The 27,897-nt window shown below is 59.9% G+C and overlaps 2 protein-coding genes across 7 annotated transcripts in view; both read right to left on the bottom strand.

Annotated features, from left to right (window-relative positions):
• PHF12 (PHD finger protein 12) overlaps positions 1-7,643 on the bottom strand; it is a 33,001-nt gene extending 25,358 nt beyond the window's left edge. For 2 of the 3 annotated variants that reach the window (XM_037373588.1, XM_037373582.1), the window contains exons 1-2: positions 7,236-7,643; positions 6,758-6,939 (exon numbers count right to left, since the gene is read on the bottom strand). In XM_037373588.1, the coding sequence (XP_037229485.1) occupies positions 6,758-6,902 (145 nt within the window). In that variant the 5' untranslated portion in view covers positions 6,903-6,939; positions 7,236-7,643. Of the gene's footprint in view, positions 1-4,447; positions 4,632-6,757; positions 6,940-7,235 lie in introns of those variants that run through there. The other variant, XM_037373605.1, reaches the window with a different exon arrangement.
• A 1,084-nt stretch (positions 7,644-8,727) lies between these two features.
• On the bottom strand, positions 8,728-23,913 carry SEZ6 (seizure related 6 homolog). 4 transcript variants are annotated; one of them, XM_037373560.1, is made up of 17 exons: positions 23,741-23,911; positions 15,120-15,695; positions 14,914-15,047; positions 13,834-14,026; positions 13,313-13,498; positions 13,079-13,247; positions 12,481-12,647; positions 12,204-12,398; positions 11,635-11,773; positions 11,345-11,541; positions 11,074-11,268; positions 10,799-10,990; positions 10,520-10,717; positions 10,384-10,422; positions 10,151-10,271; positions 9,966-10,068; positions 8,728-9,089 (listed from the first exon to the last, which is right to left on the bottom strand). In XM_037373560.1, the coding sequence occupies exons 1-17, from the start codon at positions 23,805-23,807 to the stop codon at positions 9,057-9,059; spliced, it is 2,904 nt and encodes a 967-aa protein (XP_037229457.1). In that variant the 5' UTR covers positions 23,808-23,911; the 3' UTR covers positions 8,728-9,056. The 4 variants fall into 4 exon arrangements, with proteins under 4 accessions (XP_037229457.1, XP_037229466.1, XP_037229448.1 ...); XM_037373569.1 differs by having other exon boundaries at positions 8,728-9,073; XM_037373551.1 differs by lacking the exon at positions 8,728-9,089 and adding an exon at positions 9,585-9,814 and having other exon boundaries at positions 15,126-15,695; positions 23,741-23,913.
• Positions 23,914-27,897: the final 3,984 nt, after the last annotated feature.

Genomic DNA, 27,897 nt, shown 5'->3' with positions numbered 1-27,897 from the left:
ACGCAGCACTCCCTAAACATTCAGGCTTTGCAACACTTGCTTTCAGGAAGATACACCTCTTTCCTACTCTGGAAGCAATGGCTCCCTTTCCTCACAGCGGATTCCTGCTGTTTGGTACCGACTCAAGGATTAATAAGGGCTCCAGAGCACAGGAAAAACTCAAGAACCCAACACATACCGGTGAGTCAGTCTAGCAACAGCAACAGTTTAACATCCATTTGAGTGGGTCAATAAACAGATGAATTGATGTTAGTGCCTTTACTATGTAGAGAAACTGTTTCAGTATCGATGCTATGACTGAAATCTGGAATTGACTCAGACTGTCCTACACAGGGAAACAGCCAGGAGCCCTGCCCTCCATGCAGGTGTTCCTCATACCATCACAACAGCACCTACAACCCAAGTCAAAAAGGTCAGTTTCAGGGAAAAAAAAACCCCATGCATGTTTGGTCCTGACTCTGTAATTATTATAAATACACAGTTCTGTTGCTGTCAACAGTATGGGGGCACTCCCCACCCGACATCTCCTTCACACCCACTGTAAGAGAAATACAGCTGGACGTTACACATGCTAATCATTACTGCTATCCTTTTACTACCCACACCTAAAGCAACACGAAGAAATGGAGGGAGAGAGAGAGAAAGAGAGAGAGAGGGGAGAATTATGAGCATTATACCATTTTGTGTAATAAACACAGTAGTCCTCCAGATCCAAACTATAAGATCTGCAGGCAGTTGTATACAATCTTAACACTGAGCTTGTATGTGATAAAAAGACACGGGGCAAGCTAAATGAAGGTGAATATATTTACAAGACAGTACTAAGATCTCTATAACAGTAAGTCATTAGCAGATTCGTATTATGAATCTAATCCAATTAAGAATTTCCTTTGCAAATGCCTGGAGGAGCTGGAATTCCTCTGGGAAGACCTTTCCACATTTGAAAGGCTCCCGTTGAGTCACGCCTGCAGGTCTGACACACCAGGAAAGACCAGCTCTGCAGCAGCATGAACAAAGCCGGGAACCCCACCTAGGAAGCAAGCCACTGCATCCTACTGAACTTGGAGTCAACTCAAAAATGGACCCCGCAGCAGCACCCAAAAAAAGAGAAAAGACTTCTCCATTCCACCAGTCCCAGCCCAGTCAACAAAAAACTGGCACATTCTCAAGCAAAGGGACAAAACATCAGAGAACTTTTGTTATTAGCAGTCTTGCACCGTGCCCTTTTAAACAGCTTCCGATCATCGCGGGTGTTTGACAGAATGTCAGTCCATACATCAGCTGTGTCTGAAGACAAAACGTAAGTTAGGCAGTTAAACAACCCCCTCCTTGACGTTGTCAGAACCCTAATGCCTTGCTCCTACCACTGCACACTGATGTCACTGATGTTGAGAAGAGCAGCAGTGATCCACAGCTTGATCTGAATGCCCAACTCTTACCCACACTGCAAAATCTGCTCACACTTGGTTTAACATGAGCAGAACATGCACACACAGGTGAGAATTGTGGTTTACAAGTCCCAAAATAAGATTAGTTCATTAAATTCTTACTGTGAATGGTTTTCTGGTGCCCTCAGCTTCAGTTGGTAGATTTAGGCTGACCTTATCTGCCTTTGCATCAAGAGATTTAGGACAGAGTGAGAAGAGCAAAAGATCTCATTGGTACAACTTTGCTGAACAGAACTGCCAAGACTGGTCATGTTACCACATCTGCAGACACATGCGCAGTGTGACCTTCTGTACTGAGAAACCAAGCCAGTGCAATTCTGGTTTAGAATCAAGAGTAGGCTGGCCCCAATGCTACTAAAATATCAGAATCAAAGATATATAAAAACAAAAATAGGGCTTTTTTGTTTTTTATAAAGTATATACTTGAAACAACATTGTTAAAACAATGTCTTAAGATAGATACATTTACATTAATGTTTGGAACTGAACAGCTGACTGATTTTCAAAATGCAGTTACATAAATTAGGTTTTTGCCAGTCATGTGATGTAAAAAAAACCCCCAACCAAACCAGAAAGCCTTAAAATAAAAACTTTCTGCAGCTAAACTACAACCTTTTTTGAAACTGTCAGAAATGCCAGTGACACATGTAATTCGATGTACTGAAACCCTGCTCCTCTGTAGTTCACCGTTAGGCTGAAGTTAGCCTCTCGGGCACCTGTTTTGGCATCCTGCCACCCCTTGCAGCAGCAGATGCTTCAGACCATTCAGTTTCACCTGAAACCTCCAAGCAGCGAAAGATTTGCATTAAGGGAAGGATTAGCTAAGACAATAGACAGGCTGATGCTTCCCTCCCCTCACACAGAAAGGGTATTTATGTAAAAAAACCCCAAAGCTGGTACAAATGCCAAGATAAAGCAGGGCATTTCAGACCTGAATAAGGTGGGGAAAGAGTTATTGATGTCCTACCAGTCAAACAACTTTTTTCCATTCTTTCTGCAAAGCACTTAACTGATGTGACTCATAGAAAATATGCAAAATTCAGGCTAAACCTTAGTCTACTTCTCTTTGCAGCTCTGTTACTTCAGTTCTTCGACAACAGCACTTTGGTGAAGACTGCCAAATCAGGGGGGAAATGGAGCCAAATGCTCCAAATATAAACACGAAGAGGCAAGCGTTGCAAGAAGTTTGATGGAGCTAGCAGGCCCCGGTATGGATGCAGCAGCATACCTCTCCCAGCACAGCTGTGGGGTGAGCCAGCAGCTAAGGGAAGGCTTTTTGCTGGGAAGTGACACAAAACTGGTACTGTCTGTTTTACCGTAATGGGCAGCCCGTCAGCTTTAGGCAACTCGGGTCACTTTGCCATGCTAGCAGTGCTTCACAGCCAGCAGCATGCGATTTATAAGAGGGACTTGAACAGCAGCATTCAGCGAGGTTAGCGATTTTGGGCTCCTCCAACCAGAAACTCGGGTAGTGAGACTTTTTTTTTAAAAAAAAAAAAAAAAAAGAAGAAAAAACAAACACAAAACTGTTCTGTGTTAGTTCTCCCTCCTGTTGTCACTCCCCTCCCCCAACTTGTTAACTAAACTTTCCTCTCCCAGGGATCTTTCTAATCCTTCAGCGATGCCGTAATGAATTTGCAACATCAGTCACTTTACAAACCGACTTCAACATGAATCAAGTTTACCACGAGCTCATGAAAATACAGAGAATTCGAACAATCACATAGCCAGAAGGAGGATATAAATGGGGAAGAACAGAAGTAGTACAGGAAAATTGGTTTTCAATCATGTAAAGGAGCGTATACCATTCCCAAGGGCCTGGGTTACGGCAGAACAAAAATTCATGCTGCACCATTACCCGAAGCAGCAGATTATGGGCAAACAACATAACCAAAAGCAGACTTACGAGCTACAAGTCCTATGTTCCATTTTTCAAGAATGATTAAGGACAGAAAAAAATATCTCTGTAAATTCAAACCTGAAGACAGTCACCTGACTATGATATTAACCCAAGTATGTTGAAACTAAGTATCTGGTAGGGATTTTGTACTTTCCTGTATCCCTCCCACCAAGCCAGTTTGTCTGCAGCCAGGCTGGTAATCCTCCTGGTCCACAGACTCTTTTGAGAGTACCTGTAGGAGTTTTACGCTGAACTAGTGATTCTGAAACGGAGTTGTGAGAAGAGCTGACACCCTGACAGATGAATTGGGAAGCCACTTCCACCCACATTAATTCAGGAGAGCAGTCGTTCTACAGTGTATCATCAAAGCCTGTTATTTACCGTCAGAGATGTGTAATACTACCAGCCTTGGAAAGTTTTGGGGGTTCTGGCCACCGAGCACCTTCTGTTTTCTGCAGAAGACAACAGGTTGAGGTACTAGATTGAAGTTAAGCAAACTGCTGAAGTTTGAGAACCGCAGACTTACCTAACGAAGCCAGCTTTCTCACGACAGATTTAAACAACACTATACAGAAGAGCCTTCTCTGCACAGGAAGAAACAAAACCAGTTTATGGGCCACTAAGCTGGGTTAACTCCTGGGTTTGTCTCCAGCCTACTGTGTGACTTGGGCTGATCACACCCTTGCCATTCATTTTCTTTTATGATATGGCTTCTCCTATACAGCTTTCATCAACTCATTACAAACTCCAGACCAATTAAGAGCTGCTCTTTTTTTTTGGGGGGGGGTGGGGGTGGTGGTGTGTTTTTTTTTCTCTATATTGATATTAAATGCAGCCTGGTACTAAAACTGACAATAAATATTTAAAGAACAGGTAAGCTGTCGACACAATTGAGCTAGTATGCCTCAGCAGAATATTTAAACTGCTATTCAAATGACTTAAAATGAGCATTGCATTACAGCTGCTATTCTTTAAATTTAAAAAAGGGAGGTAGGAAGGAAGTTGCAAGTGCTGCCTGTATGCCTAAGTTTATATCCAGAATGGAAGTTTACTTTAAGCAAGATCAGAAGGTAAAGGAAACAAAACATGAAAACAAAACCTGAGCATCCCTTCGAGACAGCCTGGTTCACCTGAAGGCCTTGGCTGAGCGACAGACAGAGGTCCACGAGCAGGGAAGCAGAACTGGACCCAAGCGGGAGGTCTTTAGGCAAAGCTTATCCAGCAGTGTGCCCTCTGTGCTGCTCCAGACCATGCCACCTCCTGCAGCAGGGTCTAGGCTACTGTGAAAACCATCACCTGAGACACACCGCAGGGAAGGCAACAAATGAAATGAGAAAGTGCAATCTCAACAGCCCCTTCCATTTCTGTTTTGAGGGGTGATTAGTTAGCCAAAGGTTATTTTTTTAAAAAATAATTATAATTCAACTAACTTAAGTACAGCCAAAGCTTTACAGGTATCTGATTTACATGAGTTTCCCACCCACTAACTACAATAAACTTGTCAAACTAAAAGCCATGAAATTTAGCCAAATCTAGCCATGCACAAAGCAGTCTCATTTATGGATAGGTTTAACTAGGATTCAGAGTCAACAAGGAAACTCTCTAGCATTAATCACAGCTCTTCCATCTCAAAATGTGAAGTTCTAACCATTGCTCCAGTCTCACTAAGAGAAGACTCAGGATGTGTTTGGCAGCATCTGAAGGCAAGTGCCAAGTTTTAAGCAACTATGCCCAATGGAAGAAAAAAAATAACCAACACCCTTAAATTAAAGCCCATCAGGAAAGCTGGACAAAAAAAACACCCTAGTAATTAGTGTCCTCCTAATAAATATTAGAAGATCTGCACTACCACCAGTAGCACTTCCTCAGGGCAGGAGGAATGATGTCATGGCTGCACACTACAGCATTGTCGGGTTCGTCTGGCTACACGCTGCTAACGGGACACTCCCTACAGAACTGTGACCGCACAGTCAGTTTTCCTGGTATCAGCAATCAGTTTAATAAGTGTTCAGAGACCTGCAATTAGCATACAAACACAGTATAACCACCAAGCAAAAGAAGAAAGAAAAAAACAACAGGAAAAAAAAGCAAAGAGGAGACAGCTGTAACAGGGTGGCAAACAAAGCTCCAAAGCATGAAAGAGAGAAAGGAATGTGCTTAAAAAATCTCCCCTAAGGAAGAATACTCTGTACGCCCGAGCTCCAGCTGTTTGACTTGCCCCACTCCCTCCTCCATTATCCACTCTGGCTGCGCTAATTTAACACAAACCGCCTGCCTGCGTCAACTGTTGAAGGGGAGATTCGGGTAAGGCGGCCTCAGATGCGTCTGGGCTCCCGGTGCAGAAAGGCAAAAACTTCGGGGCAGAAAGTTCAGGTGCCTTTGGCGGGTCGCTTTGTGCAGACAGCGGAGGAAGCTGCAAGGGAAGGCAGCCAGAGTCCTTCCCCGCTGCAGCCTCTACCGACTAGAGCTTTGCAACCGCCTCCACATGCACCTCGACTCCCACAAGACACCCAGATTTGCATGCAGAGAGATCTGCCTTCATCAACAAAGCCACACAACTCTCAGCAATAGGACCTGACTGCCCCCAGTTCACGGCAGTCACTGCCACGGACGAGACAAGCAGATCTGAAGAGTCAGGAGGAAGGAAAAAAAGGAGGGAAAGAAATAAACCCAGCCAATTTTAAAGTCTAGAGGCCTGGATTTCCACAGGGAAGGTATTTTCACGTTTGAGATACTGGGGGAGTGCTGCAAGGGTTTGGAAGTCATATATGCAGCCAAAATGGCGCTGAGAATAAAAATATAATTTAAAGGAAGGTCGCCATATTGTAAACAGTGAGGCACGGAGACACAGAGACAGCAACCTCCATTATTCCCAGCAGCTGCAGCAGCACGGAAGCGCTGGGAACGTCAGGCCTGGTGCGGAGACGCCACCACCGCTTCCCCCTGCTCTGGCCAGGACCCTCCTGAGTCTCCCCCCCCCCCGCCCCCTCCCGGCAAGCAACACCCCCCTGGAGAGGGGTGAGGAGGGGAAGTTATCTGCTCGGGGGTGGGGGTGGGGTGGAAGGCCGGGCAGGGGCAGCACCAAGGCAGCCAGGCCGCGCAGGCAGCCAGCGGCCTCGCTCCTCCTCTCGGCCGCTGCTCAGCACAAAAAGAAAGGCGGGTGGCGGATGCCCACCCCCCAGAGAAAGCAGCGAGGGGGGTCTTTTCACCTCGGCCGTGTGGATTAGCCTCGGGCGGAGGGGGGGTGGGGGGAGATGGACCCCAATGGAATCTGTACCTCCTTTTTGTTCCTGCCTGCTCCGCCCGGCCCCACGTCCCCCCCCTGCCCGGGTAAGGCAGGGAGCTAACGGGAGGCGGGAGGCGCTGGAGGGAAGGTGCAGACGCGGAGGGAGGCAGCGCCGAGCCTTACCAGCACTGGAGGTGGAAAGCGGCGGGGCAGTGGTCGCAGCACAGCAGATCCCCTCCTTCCTTGCAACTATCGCAGCTATCGTGGTTAGTGGCCCTGCCACTTCGCCTGGGCTCCTTCTCGGGCCTCCTGCTCTTCTTTTCCCCATCTTCGCTCTTGGGGGGAGCCAGGAGGGCTTGGATTTGCTGCACAGGCACAGACAGACAGAGGGCTCTGAGGGGCTGCGACGGACCCTGACCCCAGCGCCCTGCTCCGAGCCGCCCGCCCTGGGGACGGCGGCCCCGGCCCGGCCAGGGGGGGGCCCCGGCCCGCCCCGCCCGCCGGCCCCGTGTCCGGGAGGGCCTCTCCCGGGGATTGGGCGAGCCGCCGCCGTCCCTCCGCGCTTCCTTGTATGGCCACGGGGCTCGGGGGGGGTCCCTCGCCATTTTGCAGCCCCGCGGCCTCCCCGGTCAGGCCTCCCCCCCCCGCGGCCCGGCCTCACCTCCATGAGCCCCCCGGAGGTGTCCAGGTCGTAAACGATCGTCTTGGTCTCCATCTTCTCCCACATTCATCCAGCCCGGTAGCGGCCCCGAGAGCCCCCCCCCGGCGAGAGGGAGCGAAGCGGGGGGGGGGGGGGGGGGGGGGGGTGCGTGTGTGTCTGTGTGTGCGGGGGGGGGGCGGCCCCTCAGCGGCGGCTGCTCCGCGGCGAGGAGGGGGCGGCGGCGGGGCCTAGCCCACGGGCCGCTGCGCTTTGCCTGTCGCCCTCCTCCTCCAGCCGGGCCCGGGGGCGGCTGCGGGGAGCCCCGCGCCCGCTGCCATGCCGCGCAAGGGGGGAGGGAGGGGGCGGCGCGGCCCCGCGCCCGCCGCCGCCGCGCACGCACCACACACCGCCTGCGCCGACGCTCAGGGCCCCGCCGCCGCCGCGCCGCCCGCGCATGCGCAGGCCGCGCCCCGCCGCCGGCACACACACACACACCGCCCCCCCCGCGCACGCTCCCCACGGCGCGCAGGCGCGGCCCCGCGCCGCCTCGCGCTCGCGGCCCTGGCGCGGCGGGGAGGGGAGGGGGGGGAGGGGGCGGGCACAGCCGGCGATACCGCGCAGGCGCGGCTAGCCCCGCCCTCCCCGCTCCCGGCTGGCCCCGCCCCTTTCCCGCGCAGGCGCGCCGGGGCGCGAGAGGGGCGAGGCGAAGGAGGGCGGCGCGCAGGCGCGTGGCTGCCGTCACGTTCCGGGGCCGCGGGAGGCCGGGGGGGGGGGAAGCGCGGGCGCTGGTGACGTCGCCACGCAGGGCGGGGCGGTGAGGCCCGCCCGCCGGCAGGGGGCGCGCGGCGAGCGGTGCGCCGGGGCGGGGGGTCCTGCTCGTGACGTCACCTCCGCGGAGGCCACGCCTCTTAAAGCGGTACTGCCCCCCGCGGGAGGCGGGAATGGCACAGGGGTGCTGTTGGGGGCTCCACGGCCACCGGGGGCGGGGGCAGCGCACCCCTCTCCGGGCTGCCCCGCCCTGCTGAGGAAGACACCACCGCTTCTTCTAAAACACCAGTTTTTATTAATGAAACAACCAAAAGATGGAGGGGGGTGCCCGCTCCAGGCCGGGGGGGGGCGGCTGGGGCCGGGACCGGGCCCATCAGCCCGGGCGGGGGCCAGAGCCATGCCCGCTGCCGCCCGCCGTCACCCCGGGCTGGCACCCTGCTGGGGCACCGGGCCGGTGGCCGGGGGGGGGCACCCCAGGGAGGGTGAAGCAAGCCGGGGGGGGCCGGGGGCGCGCAGCATGCTCGGGGCACGGGGGGGACACACGTGCCTGCGTGGCAGCAGTGGGAGACACGGGGGTGCGGGGGGGCAGACCCTGTGCTGGGGGTGGGTGAAGGGTAGGGGGCACCTCCATAGCCACTCAAGGACACCCCCCCCCAAGGGGGCTTTGCAGGGCATCCCGTTGCCCCCTCCCCGCTGCAGCCCCGGGGAGCCCTGTCCTCAGCTGGGGGTCCCCACAGCCCCGCTCCCCCTGCCTGGGTCCCCACCTCCGTCACGGGGCCAGGGGGCAGGATGAGGCCTGGGGACCCCCGCCGGCTCAGCACCCCAGGAGTCCAGGGCAGGGGGGCAGCGGGGCTCAGACCGACCCCACCGGGGTCCAGGTGGGTTAGGGGTGGCAGGGGGGTGGCTGGTGCCCGGGTCGCTCCCACCGAGTGCTTGGTTTGAACCTCCCCGGGAGAGGTGGGCCCGGGCCGTGGCGGGGGGCCGGCGGGCATGGGGGTGCCGGTGGGCCCGGGGAGGCCCGGGTGGTGTGGCTGCAGCGCCCAGCTCCACGCCGCCCACGCCTAGATGGACACCTCATACTCCCTCGTGTCCTGCAAAGAAAACAGACTGCGAGGGGTTGGACACTCGGCGGTGCCACGGGGTGCCTGGGACAGGGACCGGGCATCTCCCACCCCACAGGGCCCTGGGCCCATGTGTGGTCCTTGGGTGGGTGTCCCACCCCATGTGTGGTCCCTTGGTGGGTGTCCTGCCCCATGTGTGGTCCCTGGATGGGTGCTGCAGATGGTGAGCGGTCCCTGGATGGTTGTCCATCCTGTGAACAGTCCCTGAATGGATATTCCATCCCATGCGTGGTCCCTAGATGGCTGTCCCAGCTGATGTTGTGGTCCCTGGATAAATGTCGTATCCTGTGTGTGGCCCCTGGATGCATGTCCTATATAATGCATGGTTCCTAGGATGGATGCCCCAGCTGATGTGTGGTCTCTGGATGCATGTCCCATCCTGTGTGTGGTCCCTGGATGGATGTCCCATCCCATGTGTGGTCTCTGGTTGCATGTCTCATCCTGTGTGTGATGTGGTCCCTGGTTGCATGTCCCATCCCACAAACGGTCCCTGGATGGATGTCCCATCCCATGTGTGGTCTCTGGTTGCATGTCTCATCCTGTGTGTGATGTGGCCCCTGCGTGGATGTCCCATCCCACAAACGGTCCCTGGATGGATGTCCCATCCCATGTGCAATCTCTGGTTGCATGTTCCATCCTGTGCGTGCTCCCTGGATGGATGTCCATCATGTGAGTGGTCTCTGGATGGGTATTCCATCCCATGTGTGGTCCCTGGATGGATGTCCTAGCTAACGCATGGTCCTGGGGATGCGCAACCCCATCCCACACATGTCCCACCTCATGTGCAGCCCCTGGCCCACATGGCCGGTGCCACGCAGGGTCCCTGGGCCACAGCTGGGGGGGCACAGTGGCCAGTACTTACTCCTGTCTCGTAGGTGGGGTTGTCGAATGCCGACTCCACGGTGATATGGTCATAGGGGTGGGAGCCAGCGAGGGGCAGCTGCAGGGCTGGCTTCCCCTGGAGCCTGTGGGGAGAGGGCAGTTGGGGTGGGAAGCTGGGGGTCCGTGGGGACCCTGTGAGGTGATGGGGGTCACTCAGCCACTCACTTGGAGAAGTAGAGGTAAATGCCTCCGATGAGCAGGGCCACCACCAGTATGGGCAGGAAGACAGCGATGGCGACGTTGGTGCCCTCCAGCCCCGTCCCCGAGGGCACGGCCTTGGCCACAGCTACCCGGGACAGTTGGGGGCTCACTGAGGGGTCACCCCACATGGGCTGCACCCCTGGGTGCCCACCGGCACCCCGGCACCCCAGGTTGCCCCTGCAAACCCTTGCCCTTACCATCCAGGTTGCGGTTGCTGTAAAAGTCATCATAGGAAGCTGGAAGGGGGTGGAAGAAAGAAGCCGGCATCAGCGGTGAGAAGTGGGGTGTCGAGCAGTGCTGGTGGGGTGCTGGGGTGGGGGGGGGTCCTCTCACCCGCCTTGCAGATGGGAGGTGAGCCGCTCCAGCGCGAGGGGTGCCCGGGCAGGCAGCGCAGGCTGCCCTCGCCCAGCAGTGCCCGGCCAGCAGTGCAGGAGAAGCGCAAGGTGGCTCCGGCCGGGTACAGCCGCCACTCGGGGCTCTGCCGCCCGCCCGCCGGCACGCCGGGGTTGTGGCAGGGCTCGTAGGTCTCTGCTGCAGGTCGAGGGAACGGTGGCATCAGCACCCACCACTGGCTTTTAGGGGGACATGCCTGGGAAGGGGTACCTGACTCACGGATGCACTTGGGGAGACGGTCACTCCACTTGGGTCCCCCCGCAGCGCGGTCGTGGCAGGTGAGGGTCCCAGCACCCGCCAGGATGTAGCCCTTGTCGCAGACATACTGCACAGTGGCTCCCACTGGGAATTTAGGGCTGGAGACCACCCTGCGGCTGTGCTCAGCATCCCCGGGGTCCCGGCAGGAGGTCACTGTGGGTGGGAGGGACCGGTGGTGATGGTGGCTGCTGGGGACATGCCGCAGGGCAGGGGGATTGCCAGTGGGCACCACTCACCCCGCTCGCAGGTGGGCAGGTCACCGCTCCACGTCAGGTCCCAGTGGCACATCAGGAGGTCGGTGCCAGCCAGTTGGAAGCCAGGGTAGCAATGGTAGGTGACCACGGTGCCATGGAGCAGCTCCGGCTGCGAGGACGTCTTCCAGCCGTTGGCAATGTCTGGCAGCTCAGGGCAGGTGTCGTTACGGGGGACCTCTGTGGGGATGGCGGTGTGAGCGGGGTGGCAGAGACACCGGGGACACCAATGGTGCCATCCCACCGTGGGGCTCACCGGAGAAATGGATGACAAAGCCCTGCTGGTAGCCAAAGGCACCGGTGCCAGGGTCGGACTGGAACTGGACGGTGACATCGGCAGTGGAGGCGTAGAGCTTGAAACGGCCGCGGGTGCCCGTGTACTGGCCCAGGATGCGGGCTGTCAGGTCGTCCCCATCGTAGAAGGTCAGCACGTCCCCCATCCCCAGCCGCAGCCTGGGGCAGCGGGGCCGTGAGGATGTTGGTTGCATGCCCCCCCCCCCCCCCCCTTCCCCTGTCCCCATCCCCCGTGGCTGTCCCCGCACTCACACGCGGACATCCAGCATGATGCGCTTGTCCTCCTCCACGTGCAGCCCCCAGATGCAGTCCTGGCCCTTGCCGTATGCCTCCGGCCAGTTGGGTGACAGCACCACACCGGCCGTGTCCGTCAGCTCCCCACTGCACACCGCTGTGGATGCACGCTGGGCTTGGCATCGCTGTGGGGGCACCCGGCACAGCACCCACCACCCAGTGCCCAGCACCCACTGCAGCCCCCCAGCTTCAGTGCCCTCCCCTCCATTGACTCCAGCTCAAACACACACCGTGGCATGGTGGATCCAGCATCCATTGTAGCCCATCCCTGTCTCCAACACTCACAGCAACCCCCAGCTCCAGCACCCACTTCAGCATCCCAACTCCATCCAACCCTTGTTGGCTCCAGCTCCCACCATGTCCCCTGGCTCCAGCACGCACCATGGCACAGTGGCTCCAACATCCTTCATGCCCCAACCCCAGCACCCACAGCAACACCCAGCTCCAGCACCCACAGCACCCCCCAGCTCTGGCACCTACTGAACCCCCAGCTCCAGCCCTCCCGGCCCCCCAGTCCTGGTGCCCACCGCGACACGCTGGCTCCGTCTCGTTCCACTGTGGGTCACTGGGGTCGACGCACTCGATGACGGTGGAGCCCTGCTCCAGCGTGTAGCCAGGGTCGCAGCTGAACTCCACTGTGGTGCCCACGGGGTACCGGGGGTCGCTGGCCGTGAAGTTCCCGTACTTGACAAAGGGCTCGTAGCAATGTCCCTGCTCAAAGGCTGCGGGCACAGGGGCGAAGGTCTGCAGGGGCCAGGCGGGCATGGGGCTGCCTGGGTGCCCCCCTACGCCCCAGCCCCATACCCTCATAGCGCAGTGCCATGCCTGCAGCGGCCCCGCTGCTGTCGGTGGTGAGCTCCACAAAGAAGTGGCGCCCGGTGCTGAGCAGCCCCTCAATGGGCAGGTACTCCACCTCATAGGAGTCGTACACCGGCGGTGCCTCCACGTTGTTGCCGTTGCGGATAATGAGCCTGCCAATGCATAGCAGGGGCAGGGTGCTGTGCTGGCCATGGCCAACAGCACCCATCCTTGGGCATGGATGGTAGCACCCAGCCCCAGCCATGGCCAACAGCACCCATCCTTGGGCATAACAAATGGCACCCATCCTTGGGCATGATGAATGGCACCCACCCTTGGGCTTGGCCAATGGTATGTTCTTTGAACATGGCCAACAGCACCTATCCTTGACCATAGCCAATGGCCAGCAGTGCTCACACTTGGGCATGGCCAATGGCTCCCATCCTTGAACATGGCCAACAGCACCTATACTTGAATATGACCCATGGCACCCATCCATAGGCAAGGCCAATGGCACCCATCCTTGAACACAGCCCTGTGTCCGGTGTGGGGCTGCCCCGGGGTGCACCCACCCCCTCAATCCTGCCCCGCCATGGGGCCAAACCTGTCATCATCCTCTGCCAGTGAGACCTTCTCGAAATGGAGGTGCAGGCGGTGGCTGGCAGGCGCCTCCAGCAGCCAGTGGCATGTCAGGTTGTTGCTGTAGTTCCCAGGGAAGCCGGGCGAGACGATGCGTCCCACCGTGGCATTCCGGACCACCCCGCCACACGCCGCTGTGGGAGAGGGACCATCAGCAGCTGGCCATGCCGTGCCACATCCTCCCGGTGCCGGTGCTTACCGAGGCAGAGGGGCTCACGGGCGCTCCAGAAGGGCCGGGTGGCATTGCGGCAGGTGAGCCGGTGGGCACCTTGCAGCTGGTAGCCGGCAGCGCAGCGGAAGCGGGCATCCCCGCCGGGGTGCAGGCTGCTGACAGAGACCTCCCCGAAAGCCGGCCGTGCCGGGAAGGGGCAGCTCAGCAGGTAGGCTGGGGGCAGGTGGTGGTGTTACCGGGGGCAGACAGGGAACCAGACCCCCCACCAGGACCCCAGCCCACCCCTCAGCCAGAACCTGCCTCCCCAGCCCCCTGGGTGCTGCAGGGCTGGGTGACGCGGTGCTGATGGCTGCCAGTAATGATGCTAAATGAGCCCATGATTGCTCACACCAATTAGCTCTCTGCTGATGTTCTCTGCCGGGTCTGTGCCCACTTAACTGGCCAGCGGCGTAACACCCCCATGCATGGCCACGCTGCAAATTAGCGCCGTGCTGGGAGCCCTGGGGGGTACCAGGGGGTCCATGCCAGCGCTGGGTGCTGCCCCGTACCTTGGTAGTGGAAGCGGTAGGAGCCGGGGCTGGGGGGCCGGGGGCTCTGGAAGCGGAGGGTGAGGAGGTTGGCAGGGCTGCGGATGACCTGGCCCCGCAGCAGGAAGGACTCATTGGCCAGGAGGGTGGGCTCCAGGCCCCCCGCGCTCTCCACCGTCAGTGTCTCCCCCTCCACCAGGCTGATGTTGTGTACCTGCGGGGTATGGCCAGGTGTCACCGCCCTGGCACTGCCCTGGCACGCGGCTGGGAGCTGGCTCCCCGGCAGTTTGCCCATGGTCGATAGCGCACTGAAGCCTGTCTGCGCAGGACAGCGCCTTTCAAACGTGGTTACCAGCACCATAAATCATCCCGCCACGCCAGGAGCAGCAGGACCCAGCCGGTGGCTCCGCTGAAGTGTCACGGCACAGCCGGGCCCACGCCAACAACCCTGCCGCCAGCCAGGCGTGCGCCGCAGCCCTCTGGAGCAATTTGCTATTAATGATGTTAATTAAGCAATGCTGTAGCGATGAGCAGCGGCACCGGTGAGCGCTGCTGTGTGAGCTGGAGGAGTGGGGGCTGACCACAGAGCCGGTGCTGCTGGCTCACCACCGGAGCCGTGCATGGCCCTGTGGTGGCTGAGGGGGTGGGCTGGGCAGTGGGGGAGGGAGGGGCACACGGCCATGTGCCACTGATGAGACCAGCACGTGGCCTCAGCACCATAGGAGTGGCGCCAGCCGCTGTTCCTGGCAGATGGGCGCTACGTTTTCCTGGCTCTGCCCCACCGCGTTGCACCCGCTGGCATTGCTTGCACCTCCATCGGTGCTTCATTAATTAAGTCCTGCATCGCTGCTTCTGCTGTGGGTGCCAGCCATGGCAGCCGGGGGACACAGAGTATCCTGGGGCATCCCACCAGCCCATGCACCTGCATCCCTGCCCCAGGGCCTGAGGGCAGGTGATGCCCTGAGCCAGCTCTGCTGGCTTGGGGACATGGGGACAGTGACAAGGACAGGGACAAGACCGTGTGTTTGCTGCACCCCGCACAGCCCCACAGCTTCCCTGCGGGCACTTGGCACCCCGCTCCACACAGAGTCCCTGGCTCACCTTGAGCTCCACACCATAGCCAGGGTAGACGGTGACGGTGTAGGTACAGTCCAGGCTGCCATCGTAGGGGACACCGGCCAGCTCCGGGGACACCAGCCAGCCCTCAGGGCCTGCCAGCGTCCGGTTGCAGGGGACTGGTGACAGAGGAGACCCCAGCTCAGCCCTGTGTCACCCCAGCTCCCCCTAGCTCCCTGTCCAGCGCTCACCTGGACCCTGCAGTGTGGTGACGGTGGTGGTGGTGATGGTGGAGGTGGTGGTGGTCCCCTCCTCATCCCCGGGGACCATGGTGGTCCCAGCGCGGGGTCCCAGGGATGTGCTAGGGGTGGCGGGTGCCTGGCTGGAAGATGCAGGACCCGACTCCAGCACCCCGGCGGGGGACCATGAAGGGTCAGCACCTGGCACAGCCCCCCACGCCTCCCCCCACAGCCCCGGGCGCCCTGCCGGGGTGGTCAGCGGGTCAGTGGGGAAGGCAGCCCTGGGCAGGGCGGGGGTGCGTGGTGGGGGCTCGGGGGCTGGGGGGCCAGGGGCTGGCTCGAGGGCGCTGGCAGGCAGGAGGGGGCCAGGGCCAGCAGGCAGGAATGGTGCCTGGCCCAGGTAGTCCTTCTTCAGGAAGGCTTCGTGCAGCAGGTCCTCCAGCAGCGGGTGGTGGTTGAGGAGCTTCAGCGTGGGTGCTGTGCTCACGAAGCGAGCCTCCGCCTCCCGCTCCGCCGGTGTGGGCAGTGCCGTCGGCTCCCCCTCGGCCTCAGCGCTCTCCCCAGCCTTCCTTGCCAGCCCATTGAAGCCTGGGGGGAAGAGAGAGCATGGAGTGCTGGGGACCCATGGACCAATGCTGCATCATAGACTGATGCTGCACCAGGGCCTGATGCTTCATTCTGGACTGGCGATGCACCATGGACGGATGCTGCATCGTTCACTGATGCAGCACTGGGGAACCGATGCTTCATCACACACCAATGCTGTGCCTGATGTGGCACCCAGGACCAGCCTCTGGACATGGACTGGTGCTGTGCCAGGTACAGATGCAGCTCTGGGGACTGGTACCACACTGGGGAGCAATGCTGGTGCGGTGCCACAGACCTGTGCTGCGCTAGGGACTGATGCTGCACTGGAGTCCAACGCTTCACCATGGACCAACACTTCACCACAGGCCAGTGCCGCCTTGAGGACTAATGCTTCCCTGCACAACAATACTGCACCAAAACCAGGGTGGCAAACAACTGCAGTGACCCCATGCAATGAGACCCTGCCACATCTCGCCCCAGGATACCCTTCACGGGGCAGCCCTGGCAATTAAGCCCTGGCTAATTAATGTACAGCTGCAGCTTGTGCCACATTAAGGGGTGCCCATCCCTCCCGTGACGCAGCCCTGGTGGCACCAGCCCTGGGGTTGGGTGTCCCTGGTTACAGCTTGTCCCTCTCTACAGAGGTGGCTGTCCCATGCCAAGGGTCCCCTGGGAGCCCGCATCTCTGTGGTGCAGACATGCAGGTGATTGCCATGTCTGCTGTGACTGGCTGCACAGGGGGCACCACTGGAGCCTGAACATTGGGACCCTGCTCCAGGCCACCAGTGCAGTGAGTTCTGTGAGAGCTCAGCTTCTCTCCACCCACCCACCAGCCAGGTCATCCCCAGGCAATGCCAGTCTGCTGTGGGCCCCCTCCCCACTGATGCTCCCCACCTCCAACTCGCAGCCCCAAGGCCCCCCCTCCCACCACAGCCCCGTGGCCCTCATGTGCATTAATCCCTGAGCAAATCCCTGCTGTGCCCAGCCCAGCCATTTACAGCCTTCAGATCTAAAAAGAAAAAAAAAAATTAATCAGCCCTAATGAGCCACCCAGCATCTCTTCCCACTGGATCCAGCACTGCGCAATCCTCTCTCCCGGGGGGCACAGCTCCCCAGCCCTGCTGTGCCACAGCAGGGGGGATGCCATGGTGGCAGGGATGCCATTGCAGCACCCAGCATCCCTCTGTGGCCTGATGCAAGATGTGAGGCCACAGCAGCGTGTGGGCATGTCTCACCACCGTGCACAGGCGCTGATGACATGATACTGCCAATTACCAGGTAATTATACCAATCCGTAGCAGGGCAGGGCCCCGCGAAGATTAATTACTCTGCGACTGCTGCTTTTAAGGGACTATTAAGAGACATTAACTTGGGTGAGCAGTGGTGGAGGGGAGCCGCTGGGTGCTGGCAGGCATCCCCAGCACCCCGCCACCCACCCTGTGTCCCCACCGCTTCCCTGCCATCCCGGGACAGTGATAATGCCCTGGGCACAGTGGCAAGGTGAGCAGGCAAGCACCTGGCCGCACCAACTCCGAAAGGTTCACTTGCCCCCCAGCAAGGCCAGAATTATTTTTTAATAGGATCCATTTATTAGAACATAAAAGTTAATGAGTTTATACTGAAGGGCGCCAAAATCTCTTTTAGGCTTTAATAGCAGATTAGTGCTCGGGGTTGGGCCCTGTGCTGCCACAGCTGCAGCAAAGGCTGAGGCAGAGATGCCCACCTCAGCCCCCTGCACCTCCCTGCCCCTGGCATCTTGGCTGCTTGGGGTGCTGGGGAGCACAGCAGTCCCCATCGGGGTTGCCAGGTGGAGTCAGACCCCACAGCAAGGCTCCTACAGCAGGTCCCATGTGGATGCTGTAGCACCCTGGGCTGGGTAGTACCTAGGCACTAGGCACTGCCCTGGGCTCTGCATGGTGTTCTGGGGACCACGGGATGCCCCTGGCACTGAGAGATGTTCTGGGTACTATGGGATGCTCCCAGTACCAGGGCATGCTCTGGGTACCACAGGATCCCTCTGGCACTTGGGGGATGCTCAGGGTACCGCAGGATCCCCCTGGCACTGGAAGATGCTCTGGGTACCACACGATGCTCCCGGTGCCGAGGGATGCTCAAGAACTAGGGATGCTCTTGGCCCTTGGGGGTTGCAGGGTGCTCAGGGCACTGTAGGAAGGCAGCTGGGTGCCCAGATGTTGCCACCTGTGCCCAGATGTTGCCACCTATGCCCCTCATGCACCACAGGTTTAGAGCCTCCACCTACCACAGACATCTCTAAGCAGCTTATCTACAGTGCTGCAGCTGCATCCCTCCCACGTCCCCAGGGTCATCAAGGGTTGGTGACAAGGGACTCTGCTACCCAACACCCAGCCCTCCAGGCCCTGGCACCTAGCAGGGACCACCCAGGGCTCAGGGTGGGCACAGACCCCTGCAAAGGGACTTTCGAGTCCCCACTAGCCGGGTGCCTGTTGGGGCCCCTCAGCATGCGTGGCACGTGCTCACGGCCGCACTGGGCCAGGGTCCTAATCCTTCACATTGGTTTTGCTGGGCGGGAGTCTATTAATGGGAGCCAGGGAGATGCCGGAGACTAATCCGGCTGCGGCGTGTGGCTGGCCCCCCGGCAGGAATCAATGCCGCCTGCTGTCGCAAATAAATAAATAAGGCGGGACGCGGCTGCCCAGGGAGCACCGATCGATGCTGCCCACCAAGAAAGCAATGACAGCACCCAGCTCGGTGGAGGCGATGGAGCAGGGCCCCCGGCTGCCCCGGGAGCATCGCAACCCCGTGGCACAGCAGTGCTCTGTGGCTCAGTTTCCCGTCTGGCCACAGCCTGGCCAGGCGGGAGGCGCAGGCTGCTGAGTCCCTGGTGCATCGCAGGGACAGGGGTTGGGGCTCGCAGGAGTCCAGGTTTATTTTCCAATTTAAAATCCAATCTGGCTTTGCCCCCACGGCCAGAGCCAGCAGCTGTGATGAATGAGCTGTCAGGCAGCCAGTGCCACACTTGCCTATCCATGGCCCTCAGTGCCCCCAGCGCCCCCAGCCCCTGCAGTGGGTGCAGGAGGGGGGACGTGCCTGGTTGATGCCAGATCCCCATCTCTGTCCCTTGCGCAGGCAGGGAATGAGGGTGGGCACAGGCTGTGGGTGGGCAGGTGTAGGCAGCATGAGAGGACAGGCAGTGTCAGGATGCAGGCAGGCGTGGGTGGGTGGTGTAAGAGTGCAGGCAGGGCAGGGTGGGCACAGGCAGCGAGTGGGCAGGTAGGTGCGAGCAGAAGTGGGTGGGTGGGCGCAGGCAGGTGCACACAGACAGCGTGAGGGTGCAGGCAGGGGTGGGTGGGTGCAGGCAGGGCTGTGCAGCCTGCTCCCTGCATCACCCAGCTGACACCACTGCCATGCAGCCAAATGGTGAGCCACACACCCCGCTGGCACCAGCTGGCACCTCATTGCCACCTCTGCTGGCATCCACGTTCTGCCGCCCCATGGCCACCTCCACCCCAGCACCGCCAGTGAGCCCAGGAGCCCACGGCCAAGCTGAGGCTGCCAGAGCAGCTGGGGTGGGGGGCACCCAAGGGGCTGCCCCCGTGCCTGGGGACACTGCTGGCAAGTGCAGCCACCAACCCTGGCAGCGACCGGAGGAGCTCAGCTTTAATATTCATGGTGGCGCTGGCGGGGAAGCATTTGACCTTGTATGTTTTGCGATTCTCCTTGAATTGAACAGTCATTTACCCGCTGACACATGTCACATGTCACCGCAACCGGTTCCCTGGAGCATCACGGCAGCGGTGGCTGAGCCCCGGCTGACACACCAAACGCCAAGCCCCGAGCATCACCGACACCGCAGGGGCACGAGGGCAGAGCCCAGTGGGCACTGGGCTGCCCATCCCTGGGATTTTCCTCCCTTCCCACCCAGTGGGTGCCGCGGGGTGCCAGCAGTGCCCCTGTCCCCTCCTCGCCGCCCATGGCCCGTGTAATCCCACTTCCCCCGCTCTCCCTGCGGAGCTAATGCATTTGTACAGCAATTTCCCTGAGCGGCGGCGGTGATAAATTGCATGTCTGCTGCTATTTCGGACCCAAACGCTGGAGTCATGTGGTGCCGTGTCCCCCCTCCCTGTGCTGGCAGCTCCCAAATCAACCCTCCCCCACGACCTGCCTCAGGATCACCTGTGACAGAGCCCCCACTTCCAGGCAACACCCACTCTGTGCCACCCTGGGGTGCCCACAGCGAGGGTGCCAGCCCCCATGGGGGTCTGTGCCAGCTCTGGTCTCTACCCCGAAGCAGCACAGCTCACCCCCCTGGCACACCCATGGTAGAAGAGGGGGTACCCAGCCCATGGGACACCTCTGGGTGCTGGGCGGGCCTGCCCACGTTGGGGCAGGAGGCAGGCAGGGAGACAGGAGCCATGCTGCCCTCCCAGCTCCCCTTCCCTCCACCCGCTGCCAGTGACAGTAATTGAAATCCGGTTGCGGGAGGCAAGCGAGAGCTGCTCGTCGGGCTCTGTGTTGGGCTGCTCAGCCATGTCATCCTCCCCGCAGACACTATTCCCTCCCAGCGGGTGGGAAGCAAGGAGCATCACTGTCTGCTCCCACCACAGCCAGCATCCCACCTGCCCCCAGCACCTGCCTTTGCTCCCCTGGGAATTCAACATGAGCATCCCCTCGCCAACAACCCCCACACCCTGCCCTGCCACTGCTCTTCGTGTAGGATGAACCATCCAGTTCTGGAAGCCACCAAGGGCTGATGCTACAGCCACATCCCACTGCCTGTTGCCATCCCCCATGGCAGCTGGGGACCACTGGAACCTGCTCTGCCTGGGCATCACCCCCACACATCGCCCAGCGCCGACTGAACTGGCATTTCAAGCACCTCTCTCTATTTTCGCAGGGTCACAGCAGCGCTATTGTGGGTGATTAATATTTGATCCCTTCAGCACAGCTCGTTACTGCATTTAAATTATATATGTAATAATCCCTGCTGGCATGGTGACCATGCAGGCTGGCTCCTGCCACTTCTCCCACAGGCTGAGGATCAAGCGCATCCCCAACCTCATCCAGGGGGACCCTCCGACACCTCGGATGACATGACGAGTGGTGCTGGGTCTTAGCGCAGGGCAAGCCAGGCAGATGGAGACACCCCAGCTGCCTCCGGCAGGCCCAGACAGCCCCTTTGCCCACCCAAGGATGCCTGTGGCAGGAGAGGTGCTGGTGCCCTGGTTGGCCCTGTCTCCCTGGCAGCTGGAGGAAGGGATGCTGCCGGAAGAAGGGATGCTGCCATTCCCGAGCTGCTGCCTACAACTGGAGGGAATCCATTACCTCCCTGGTTATAGGCAGCTTTCAAAAGCAATCTTTCAATTGTGCACATTTAAAGAATTGATTGGAGGTGAAATTATCCTCTCCCGCCAGAGCCGCTGGAGACACAACTTCATCGGCCTCCCCTGGGGACTGCCTGTGCTTGTTGGGGGCCTGGCAGCCTGGGGGCAGCCCCCACCCCGGCACAGGGCTGCACACAGGGAGACACAGCCCTGGGGAGCCCCGTGCCAGTCTGGGGCTCCAACCACCAGCATGGGGCAGGTGCCCCCCCACTGCTCCACACCATGCCTGGGGGTGCCCTTGTTGGGCTCTTGCCCAGGCTCCTTTGCACCCCATTTCCCCCCTGTGTTCCTGCTGCTCTGGCTCTGCCTGGTGGCTGCACAAAGCCTGGGGCTGGTGGCCCTGCCCAGCACAAAACCGCACGCCAAATTGGTCCCCACTGACACTAAACGGCAGCCAGTTCTGCAGTGACCAGGGGGACGGTGGGGGCAGTGGCCCAGCCTGCGCCCTGCATCCCCACAGGGCAGCCCTGCCCTCCCATCCTCTAGCTTAAGAGCATTATCCAGATAATCCTGGCCTGGCGGCACGGCAGCGTGGCGGTGATGAACTCCTCTGAGGCACGCAGGGGATGAGCACACATGCCATTAATTACTGTAACAGATGCCTGCTTCCTTCCTCGGCCCCCTGCTCGCAGAGAGACCCTGAGCAGCACCCACATCCCCAGAGATGTCATGTCCCCAAGATGCACCATCCCCCATGGGCACGGTGCAGCCAGCTGATGCTGGATGGTGTGACACTGCTTACGGGGGCACCACCAGACCCTGTGCTCCCTGCCACAGCACACACTGCTCCCAGCTACCCCAGGCTGCCACGACCCCGAATTACAAGGAGCTGCCTTCAGCCTGGCAAAGGTGATCCCCCACAAAAAGCCAGGCCTGCCATGACTTTGGGGAGCTGGGGAGAGGGGGTATGGTGGGTGGAGCCATGCCCAGCACCGTCCCCCTCAGTTGCACCAGTACCGTGGGGTCCAGGCCCTGCTTTCTGCTGGGACAAACCCACCCCTGTGTGCATCGGGGGCTGGTGCAGCCCCGTGGCTGGGACAGACCTGCAGGTCACCACACAGGGTGGCAGGAGAGACAGGATCAGCCCTGCACTGCCACCACCCAGGGGCATTGCCAATCCCCTCAGCCTGGGTGAGGGTTCCAAGACCCTCATGCCCATGTCCCCCCAGACCCATGACACATCCCTACCATGCACAGGCCCATTGATGCCAAGTCAAGGCCATGGTGACACTGTTACATGAAAATGGGGGTGCTGGGCTGGGAGCCCTACCTGATGGGGGACCGGGAGTGGGTGGGTGAGCCATGGGCAGCTCTCAGCACATGGAGGGGGACAGGGTGGATGGGACGCCACAGCTCCCAGCCCTGGGAAGAGCTTGGCACCTGCCAGGGCATCCCTACCTCTAACACTCTGGGAAATACACATGCAGAGTTTAATTAACTTTATTGATATTCAGAAATTAGGGGACTGACTAGAGGTAATTGCTCATTAGAAATCATTAAACTGACAACAGTAAGCACCAGCCTCCCTTGGGGGAAGCCTGCCCTGCCCAGGGCCTTGCTCCCAGGACAGGGACCCCCCCCCCGCCTCCAGCCTCAACACCCCTTGGCAGGGCAGGAGATGGGGGTGCCATGGCCTTGCCCCACTTGCTGCCCTGCAGAGAGTCTCCCTATAGACCCCTCCCAAACAAGAGGGCTGTGGCAGCAGCCCCAGGCGGCAGAACGAGACAGGAATAGCAGCGGGCACAGGGCCACGGCGCCTGTCCCCGGCTGGGCTCGGCTGCCAGATGGGGAGTTTATGTAACTCCCTGCACGGCTGCTGCCTGCAGCTTGGCTGCGCCGAGTGGGCAGCCTGCGTCCCACTGCCCGCATCCCGCTGGAGCCAGCGGGGCCGCAGCCCTGCCCACCCCTCGCCCTGGGCATGCTGCCCACCATTGTCATGGCTGCGATGGATTGGGGCGCCCCAAACCCCGGCAGGTTCCCCGTCCTGGTTTTTGGGGCAGCAGAGCCGCAAGGCGTCGAGGCAGCCCATGCCCCATGGGTGGCAGAGCTAAGGAGCTGAGCTGGGTGTTGGCTGCTCTCCTTGGGAAGGACCAACACCCACCGCCCCCGTATCTCCTCCACACCCTCCCCGGAGCCGGGGGGGTCACCCCAAGCCAGCCAGCGCAGGGGGGAAGAGCCCAATGCCCCCACCTCCGCGGTGGGGACCACACCAAGACACTGGCTCGCAGCCCACCACCAGCCATAGCCAGCCGGGGGTGGCTCCAAGGGCTCGGCGGCCGGGGCAGCGGGTCCCATCGGGCGGCGCCGTGCCTGCCCAGCCCCCGGTGCAGCGCTACCCCCCGCCCCCAGCGCCGGTAATACTGGCAGAGGGGCTGTCACCGGAGCCCGCCGGGGGCGGCGTTGCACCAGCCCGGCTGCAAACCGCTCTGCGCGCCCCCGGCAGCTCCCGCTCCTCGCGCCACCGGGGCGGGGGGAGGGGGGGTAACGGGGAAGGGGGCGCGATTCTCGCTTCACCGGGGGGGGATGCCCCTGCCGCACCGGGGGCGAGCGCAAGTTGGCAAAGTTTGGCGGCGACGGAGCGGGGCTGGGGCTAGCGGTACCGAGGGTGGTTGGTGTGTATGTGCGGGGGGTGGGGTGGGGGTGGGGGGTGACCGGGGGTGTCGGCGCGGCGCCGGCGCTTACCGTGGGCCGGTGCGCGGAGCAGCGCGGCGAGGAGCGGCAGCAGCAGGGCGGGCGGCGGCGAGCCCATGGCCGGCGGCGGTCAGCACCGCGGACAGCTCCGCTGCGGGCACGGCCGCGCCGCAACGCTCCGAGTGCGGCGCCCGCCAATCCCGGGGCCGGGGGGGCCCTCCCCGCCGTAATGCTCCGAGCGCGGCGCCCGCCAATCCCGCGGCCGGGAAGGGGGCTCCTCCCTGTCACTCCCCCCCCCCCTGCAACTACACGGCGCCGTAACTCTTCGAGTGCGGCGCCGGAAAATGCTGAGAGTTGAAGGCTGGGGGAGGGGGGAATCTCCGGTCCACCGCCAACACCGGCAACCTTGCGCGCCGGGGAGCCACCGAGAGCGGTGGGAAAGCTCCCCAGCGCCCATCCCATCATATCCTGCTACCCCCCCCCCCCCCCGCCATGCTGCACCCTCCAGGACACTCGCCCCAGCCACACACAGCCCCCAGCCCCAGGGACCACCCTGCTGCCCTTTCCCATCCCTAAATACCCCCATGGGGTCTGGGCTGATCATCCCCCGAGCAGGGAAACCTGGGCCTGGGGCAGCGCCCGCAGCTGGGCACGGCACAGAGGGGGGCCCTTAGGCGAGGGGCTGAGACCCACCCTGCAGCCCCCCAGCTCGGGGTCCAGCTCCTGGGGAAGGGCTGGGTGGTGGGGGCAGCCAGCCCTGCAGCAGGCAGATGGCATTGGCACCAGCACCGAGCAGCTCTGCGCTGGCTGCCAGACGGCTCTTGAGTGTGTTAAAAATAAAAGAAAAATAATAAAAAAAACCCAACCAGCTCTTTGTTTAATAACCCCCTCCCTGTCTCCGCGAAAGCCCAGATGGCTTCGCCTCTCCGTGTCGATGCCGTGCGCGGCACAGATCCCCCGCAGCCCGGCCAGCCCTGGCTGCAAACATGGCCCACGCAACCATCACCGGGTGGGTTTTTATTTTTAATCCCAGGCCCTGCTTTGCCGACACACACCGCTCCTGCCACGGAGAACAGCAAACCATGTGCTGCATGGCTTGGCGCAGGGAGAAGAGACCAGTGGCCAGCCCCATGGCATGGTCCGTGCCCCACCAGCCCCACAGCTGTGGCGGGGGTTGGGCAGTGATGCTGTGGTCCTTCTCGCCCCGGCGGGCTGTGGCGGGGGCAGGGGGCAGCTGGCGCTCCCGCAAAGCACTTTGAGTGCTAAACCCAAAACTTTGATCTGCTGGTAGCTTCATCAATGTTTAATGCACCAAAGCCCTGGCAGGGTTTAGAAGATGAGCATTTTGAGGCCAAATTGAAGTTTCTAATATTATGATATTAAAACAATTTTAATCCACCTGACGCTTCCCCAGGCACGTACCTGGACTGCTAATGAGGGGCTGCCTTTGGTGGCTGTTGGTTTTGTCACAAAGCAAACAAGCCCTTTGCAGATGCCTTCAAATCATGAGAGATGGTGAGGGCCAGGGAGGTAAACGGGGACGAGCCCAGCCGGAACTGGCACGCCGCAGCCAGGTGGGGAGGGTGCCCTGCTCCCCACAGCCACGCAGCTTCAGCTCCCCGGGGAGCAATGCTGCTCCCTAATTCTTTTGTAAGTGCTGATTTACAGTTGCTGGAGTATGAGGCCGATGCAGCCTGGCATGAAGTGCTTGTACAGCTGATGATGGGCTTTTGGAAACTTCAGCTGCCAACCCAGTGTGCGGTGAGTGCAGCGGGTGCAATGGGTGTAGCGGGTGCAGCAGGTGCAATGGGTGCAATGGGTGTAGTGGGTGCAATAGGTGCAATAGGTGCAGAGGGTGCAGTGGGTGCAATGGGTGCAATGGGTGTAGTGGGTGCAATGGGTGCAATAGATGCAGAGGGTGCAGTGGGTGCAATGGGTGCAAGTAGGTGCAGTGGGTGCAATGGGTACAGCAGGTGTAGTGGGTGCAATGGGTGCAAGTAGGTGCAGTGGGTGCAATGGGTACAGCAGGTGCAGTGGGTGCAACAAGCAAACAAGCTCAGCTTGCTGCTTGCTGAGCTCTGCCCAGCCTTGGCCAAAGCTCCTCATTCCCAGTTTCTCCAGCCCCACATGGATGTGAGCCAGGGTGGCTCCCACAGCCTGCGCCAGGCTGTTCCCCAAACCCCTGTCACCCCCCGGTGCCGGTGCCAACCCTGAGCGCTCTCATCCATCGCCCAGCCCACACAGGGAATACTTCATTTTTACTGTGCTCTCGGCACAGCTCTCCTGACCTGTGCCGGCTGCTTTGGGAAATGGATTTCTCGCTGCCATGAGCATTGCCTCTGGTTAATTTAGACCCAGGTCAAGAGGATGATGGAGACCAGGTGCTCTCTACCCTCCAGCGTAGGGCTGGGGGGGCATCCCAAAAATTCACCCCAAGGCAAGATGAGCCCATGCAGCTGCTTTTTGGGGTCTGGGGGTGCAGACCTCCCCGATGCCTGGGATCAGCTCTGGTTGGGGTCATCCATGGCATGAAAGCGATGGCTTGGGGGTCCCACAGAGCCTTGGGGATGGTCACCAGTGCTGTCCCACCCACCTGGGCACAGCCATCCCCCTCCAGAACCAGCAACCATCCCTGTAACCCACCAGCAGCCTCCCCGGCTCTGTAGCAGCACGAGCAAGGCTTTTCCAGCCCGATCTATTAACAAGCCGTTAAGGGGAGAGGAGTTCATTTTTGCCATTTAACATTTCACGGATAATTAATTATTCTTCATCTTCCCAGCAAAAAAGGAAGAGCAGGTAGAGGGGCTGTTCAAAGCAAAAAAAAAGCAAGCTGAAACCCGGGGAAAGTGGTGAATTATTTGTAACATCAAAGGTGAGGGAGGATGTGCTGATTTAATGGGGCAGCACACGGTGCAGAGCCCTGGGCATCACAGCGACGCTAAGACCGGTGCCCACTAGTTGCATTAGTGGTCCTGGCAGCGGCGTGGGTGAGCGGCCTGAGGGGGAGCCTGGTCCTTGCCTGTGCCCCACGTCTACCTCCCCTCACCTCCCCATCACTGTTAGCTGCCAGCTCTGCCTTTGCATGATGCCAGGGTGTCCCCGTGACCCAGCTGGGGGGACACGTTGGGGGGGCCTGGAAATCCCCACTGGGGGCGTCCTATGCTCCCCAATGCTTCATCCATCACTGGAGGCAAGCAGCAAAATAAATAATGATATTTAACATTTCATAATAACGACAATTAACCAGTAAATAATGCCTTTTACACCATGAAAGCCAGAGTAAATTAATTCCCCTAATTAGCTGTCAGGCGGCACAGGGCAGTGGCGGCAACGGGCAAAACTGGCAGACTGCATTATCCCCCCCCCAGGCATCGCTGAGTGTCCCCAAACCCTGAATCACATCCCAGAATTTTGCAGGCTTGCAAAATCCACCACCACCAGTGGAACATGGGGCTCCGCATCACATCCCAGCTGCTCTGGCGAGCCCTAAATCACGCCTATCTCCTGTTAAAAAAAAATAACAACAACAACAAAAGATGGCAACAAAATAGTTTATGGCCATAATAAATTGTGCCAGAGTTAAAAAAAAACAAAAACCAAACAACCCTACCTTGAAGCCAGCGGCGGGTTTCCCATTGGCACACAAAAATGGGAGCGTTCCTGAGCCCCTGTCCCGCCGCGGTCAGAGCCGGCAGTGACTGAGGGGGGAGGGAAAGGGGGGTTTATTTGGAACAATTTTCCATCCCGTTTATCCCACCCACTCACGCTGATCTTACTGGCAGGGCTGGGGGGACCCCGCTGCAGTGGGGGTGATGGTGGTGGAGGATGCGGTGCTCTGGGGGGGGCTGGGCTGGGGGGCTGGTGCTGGTGGTCCCTGTGCTGTGCTGGGGCCAGGGCTTGCCGTGTGCCAAGGTGGGATCCTAACACCCATCGGGTGATGTGGGGGTGGCTGTGGAAGGAGGGGGCAGCCCCCCCACGCTGCCGGCTGTGCCATCGCTGCCGGACGAGCTGCCTTCCTTGGCAGGACCGGGTGCTGGCATCAGTGGGGGAGTGGGGGTGCTCCTGCCCGGCCAGCGCTGAGGCGTGGGAAGGATGTGGCCCCCGCATGCCCCTGCTGTCCCCATGGGGCTGGAGGGCAGCCAAGGCTCCGCCATCCGCTCGGACCGGCTGGACTCTGCCCTGTCCCTCCCCTTGGCTCAGCTCCTGGC

Source organism: Falco rusticolus, chromosome 1 (assembly GCF_015220075.1).
Source record: "Falco rusticolus isolate bFalRus1 chromosome 1, bFalRus1.pri, whole genome shotgun sequence".
Classification (NCBI taxonomy): Eukaryota; Metazoa; Chordata; class Aves; order Falconiformes; family Falconidae; genus Falco; species Falco rusticolus.
Note: the sequence above shows the minus strand (reverse complement) of the source record. Positions and strands in the feature narration are given on the sequence as shown.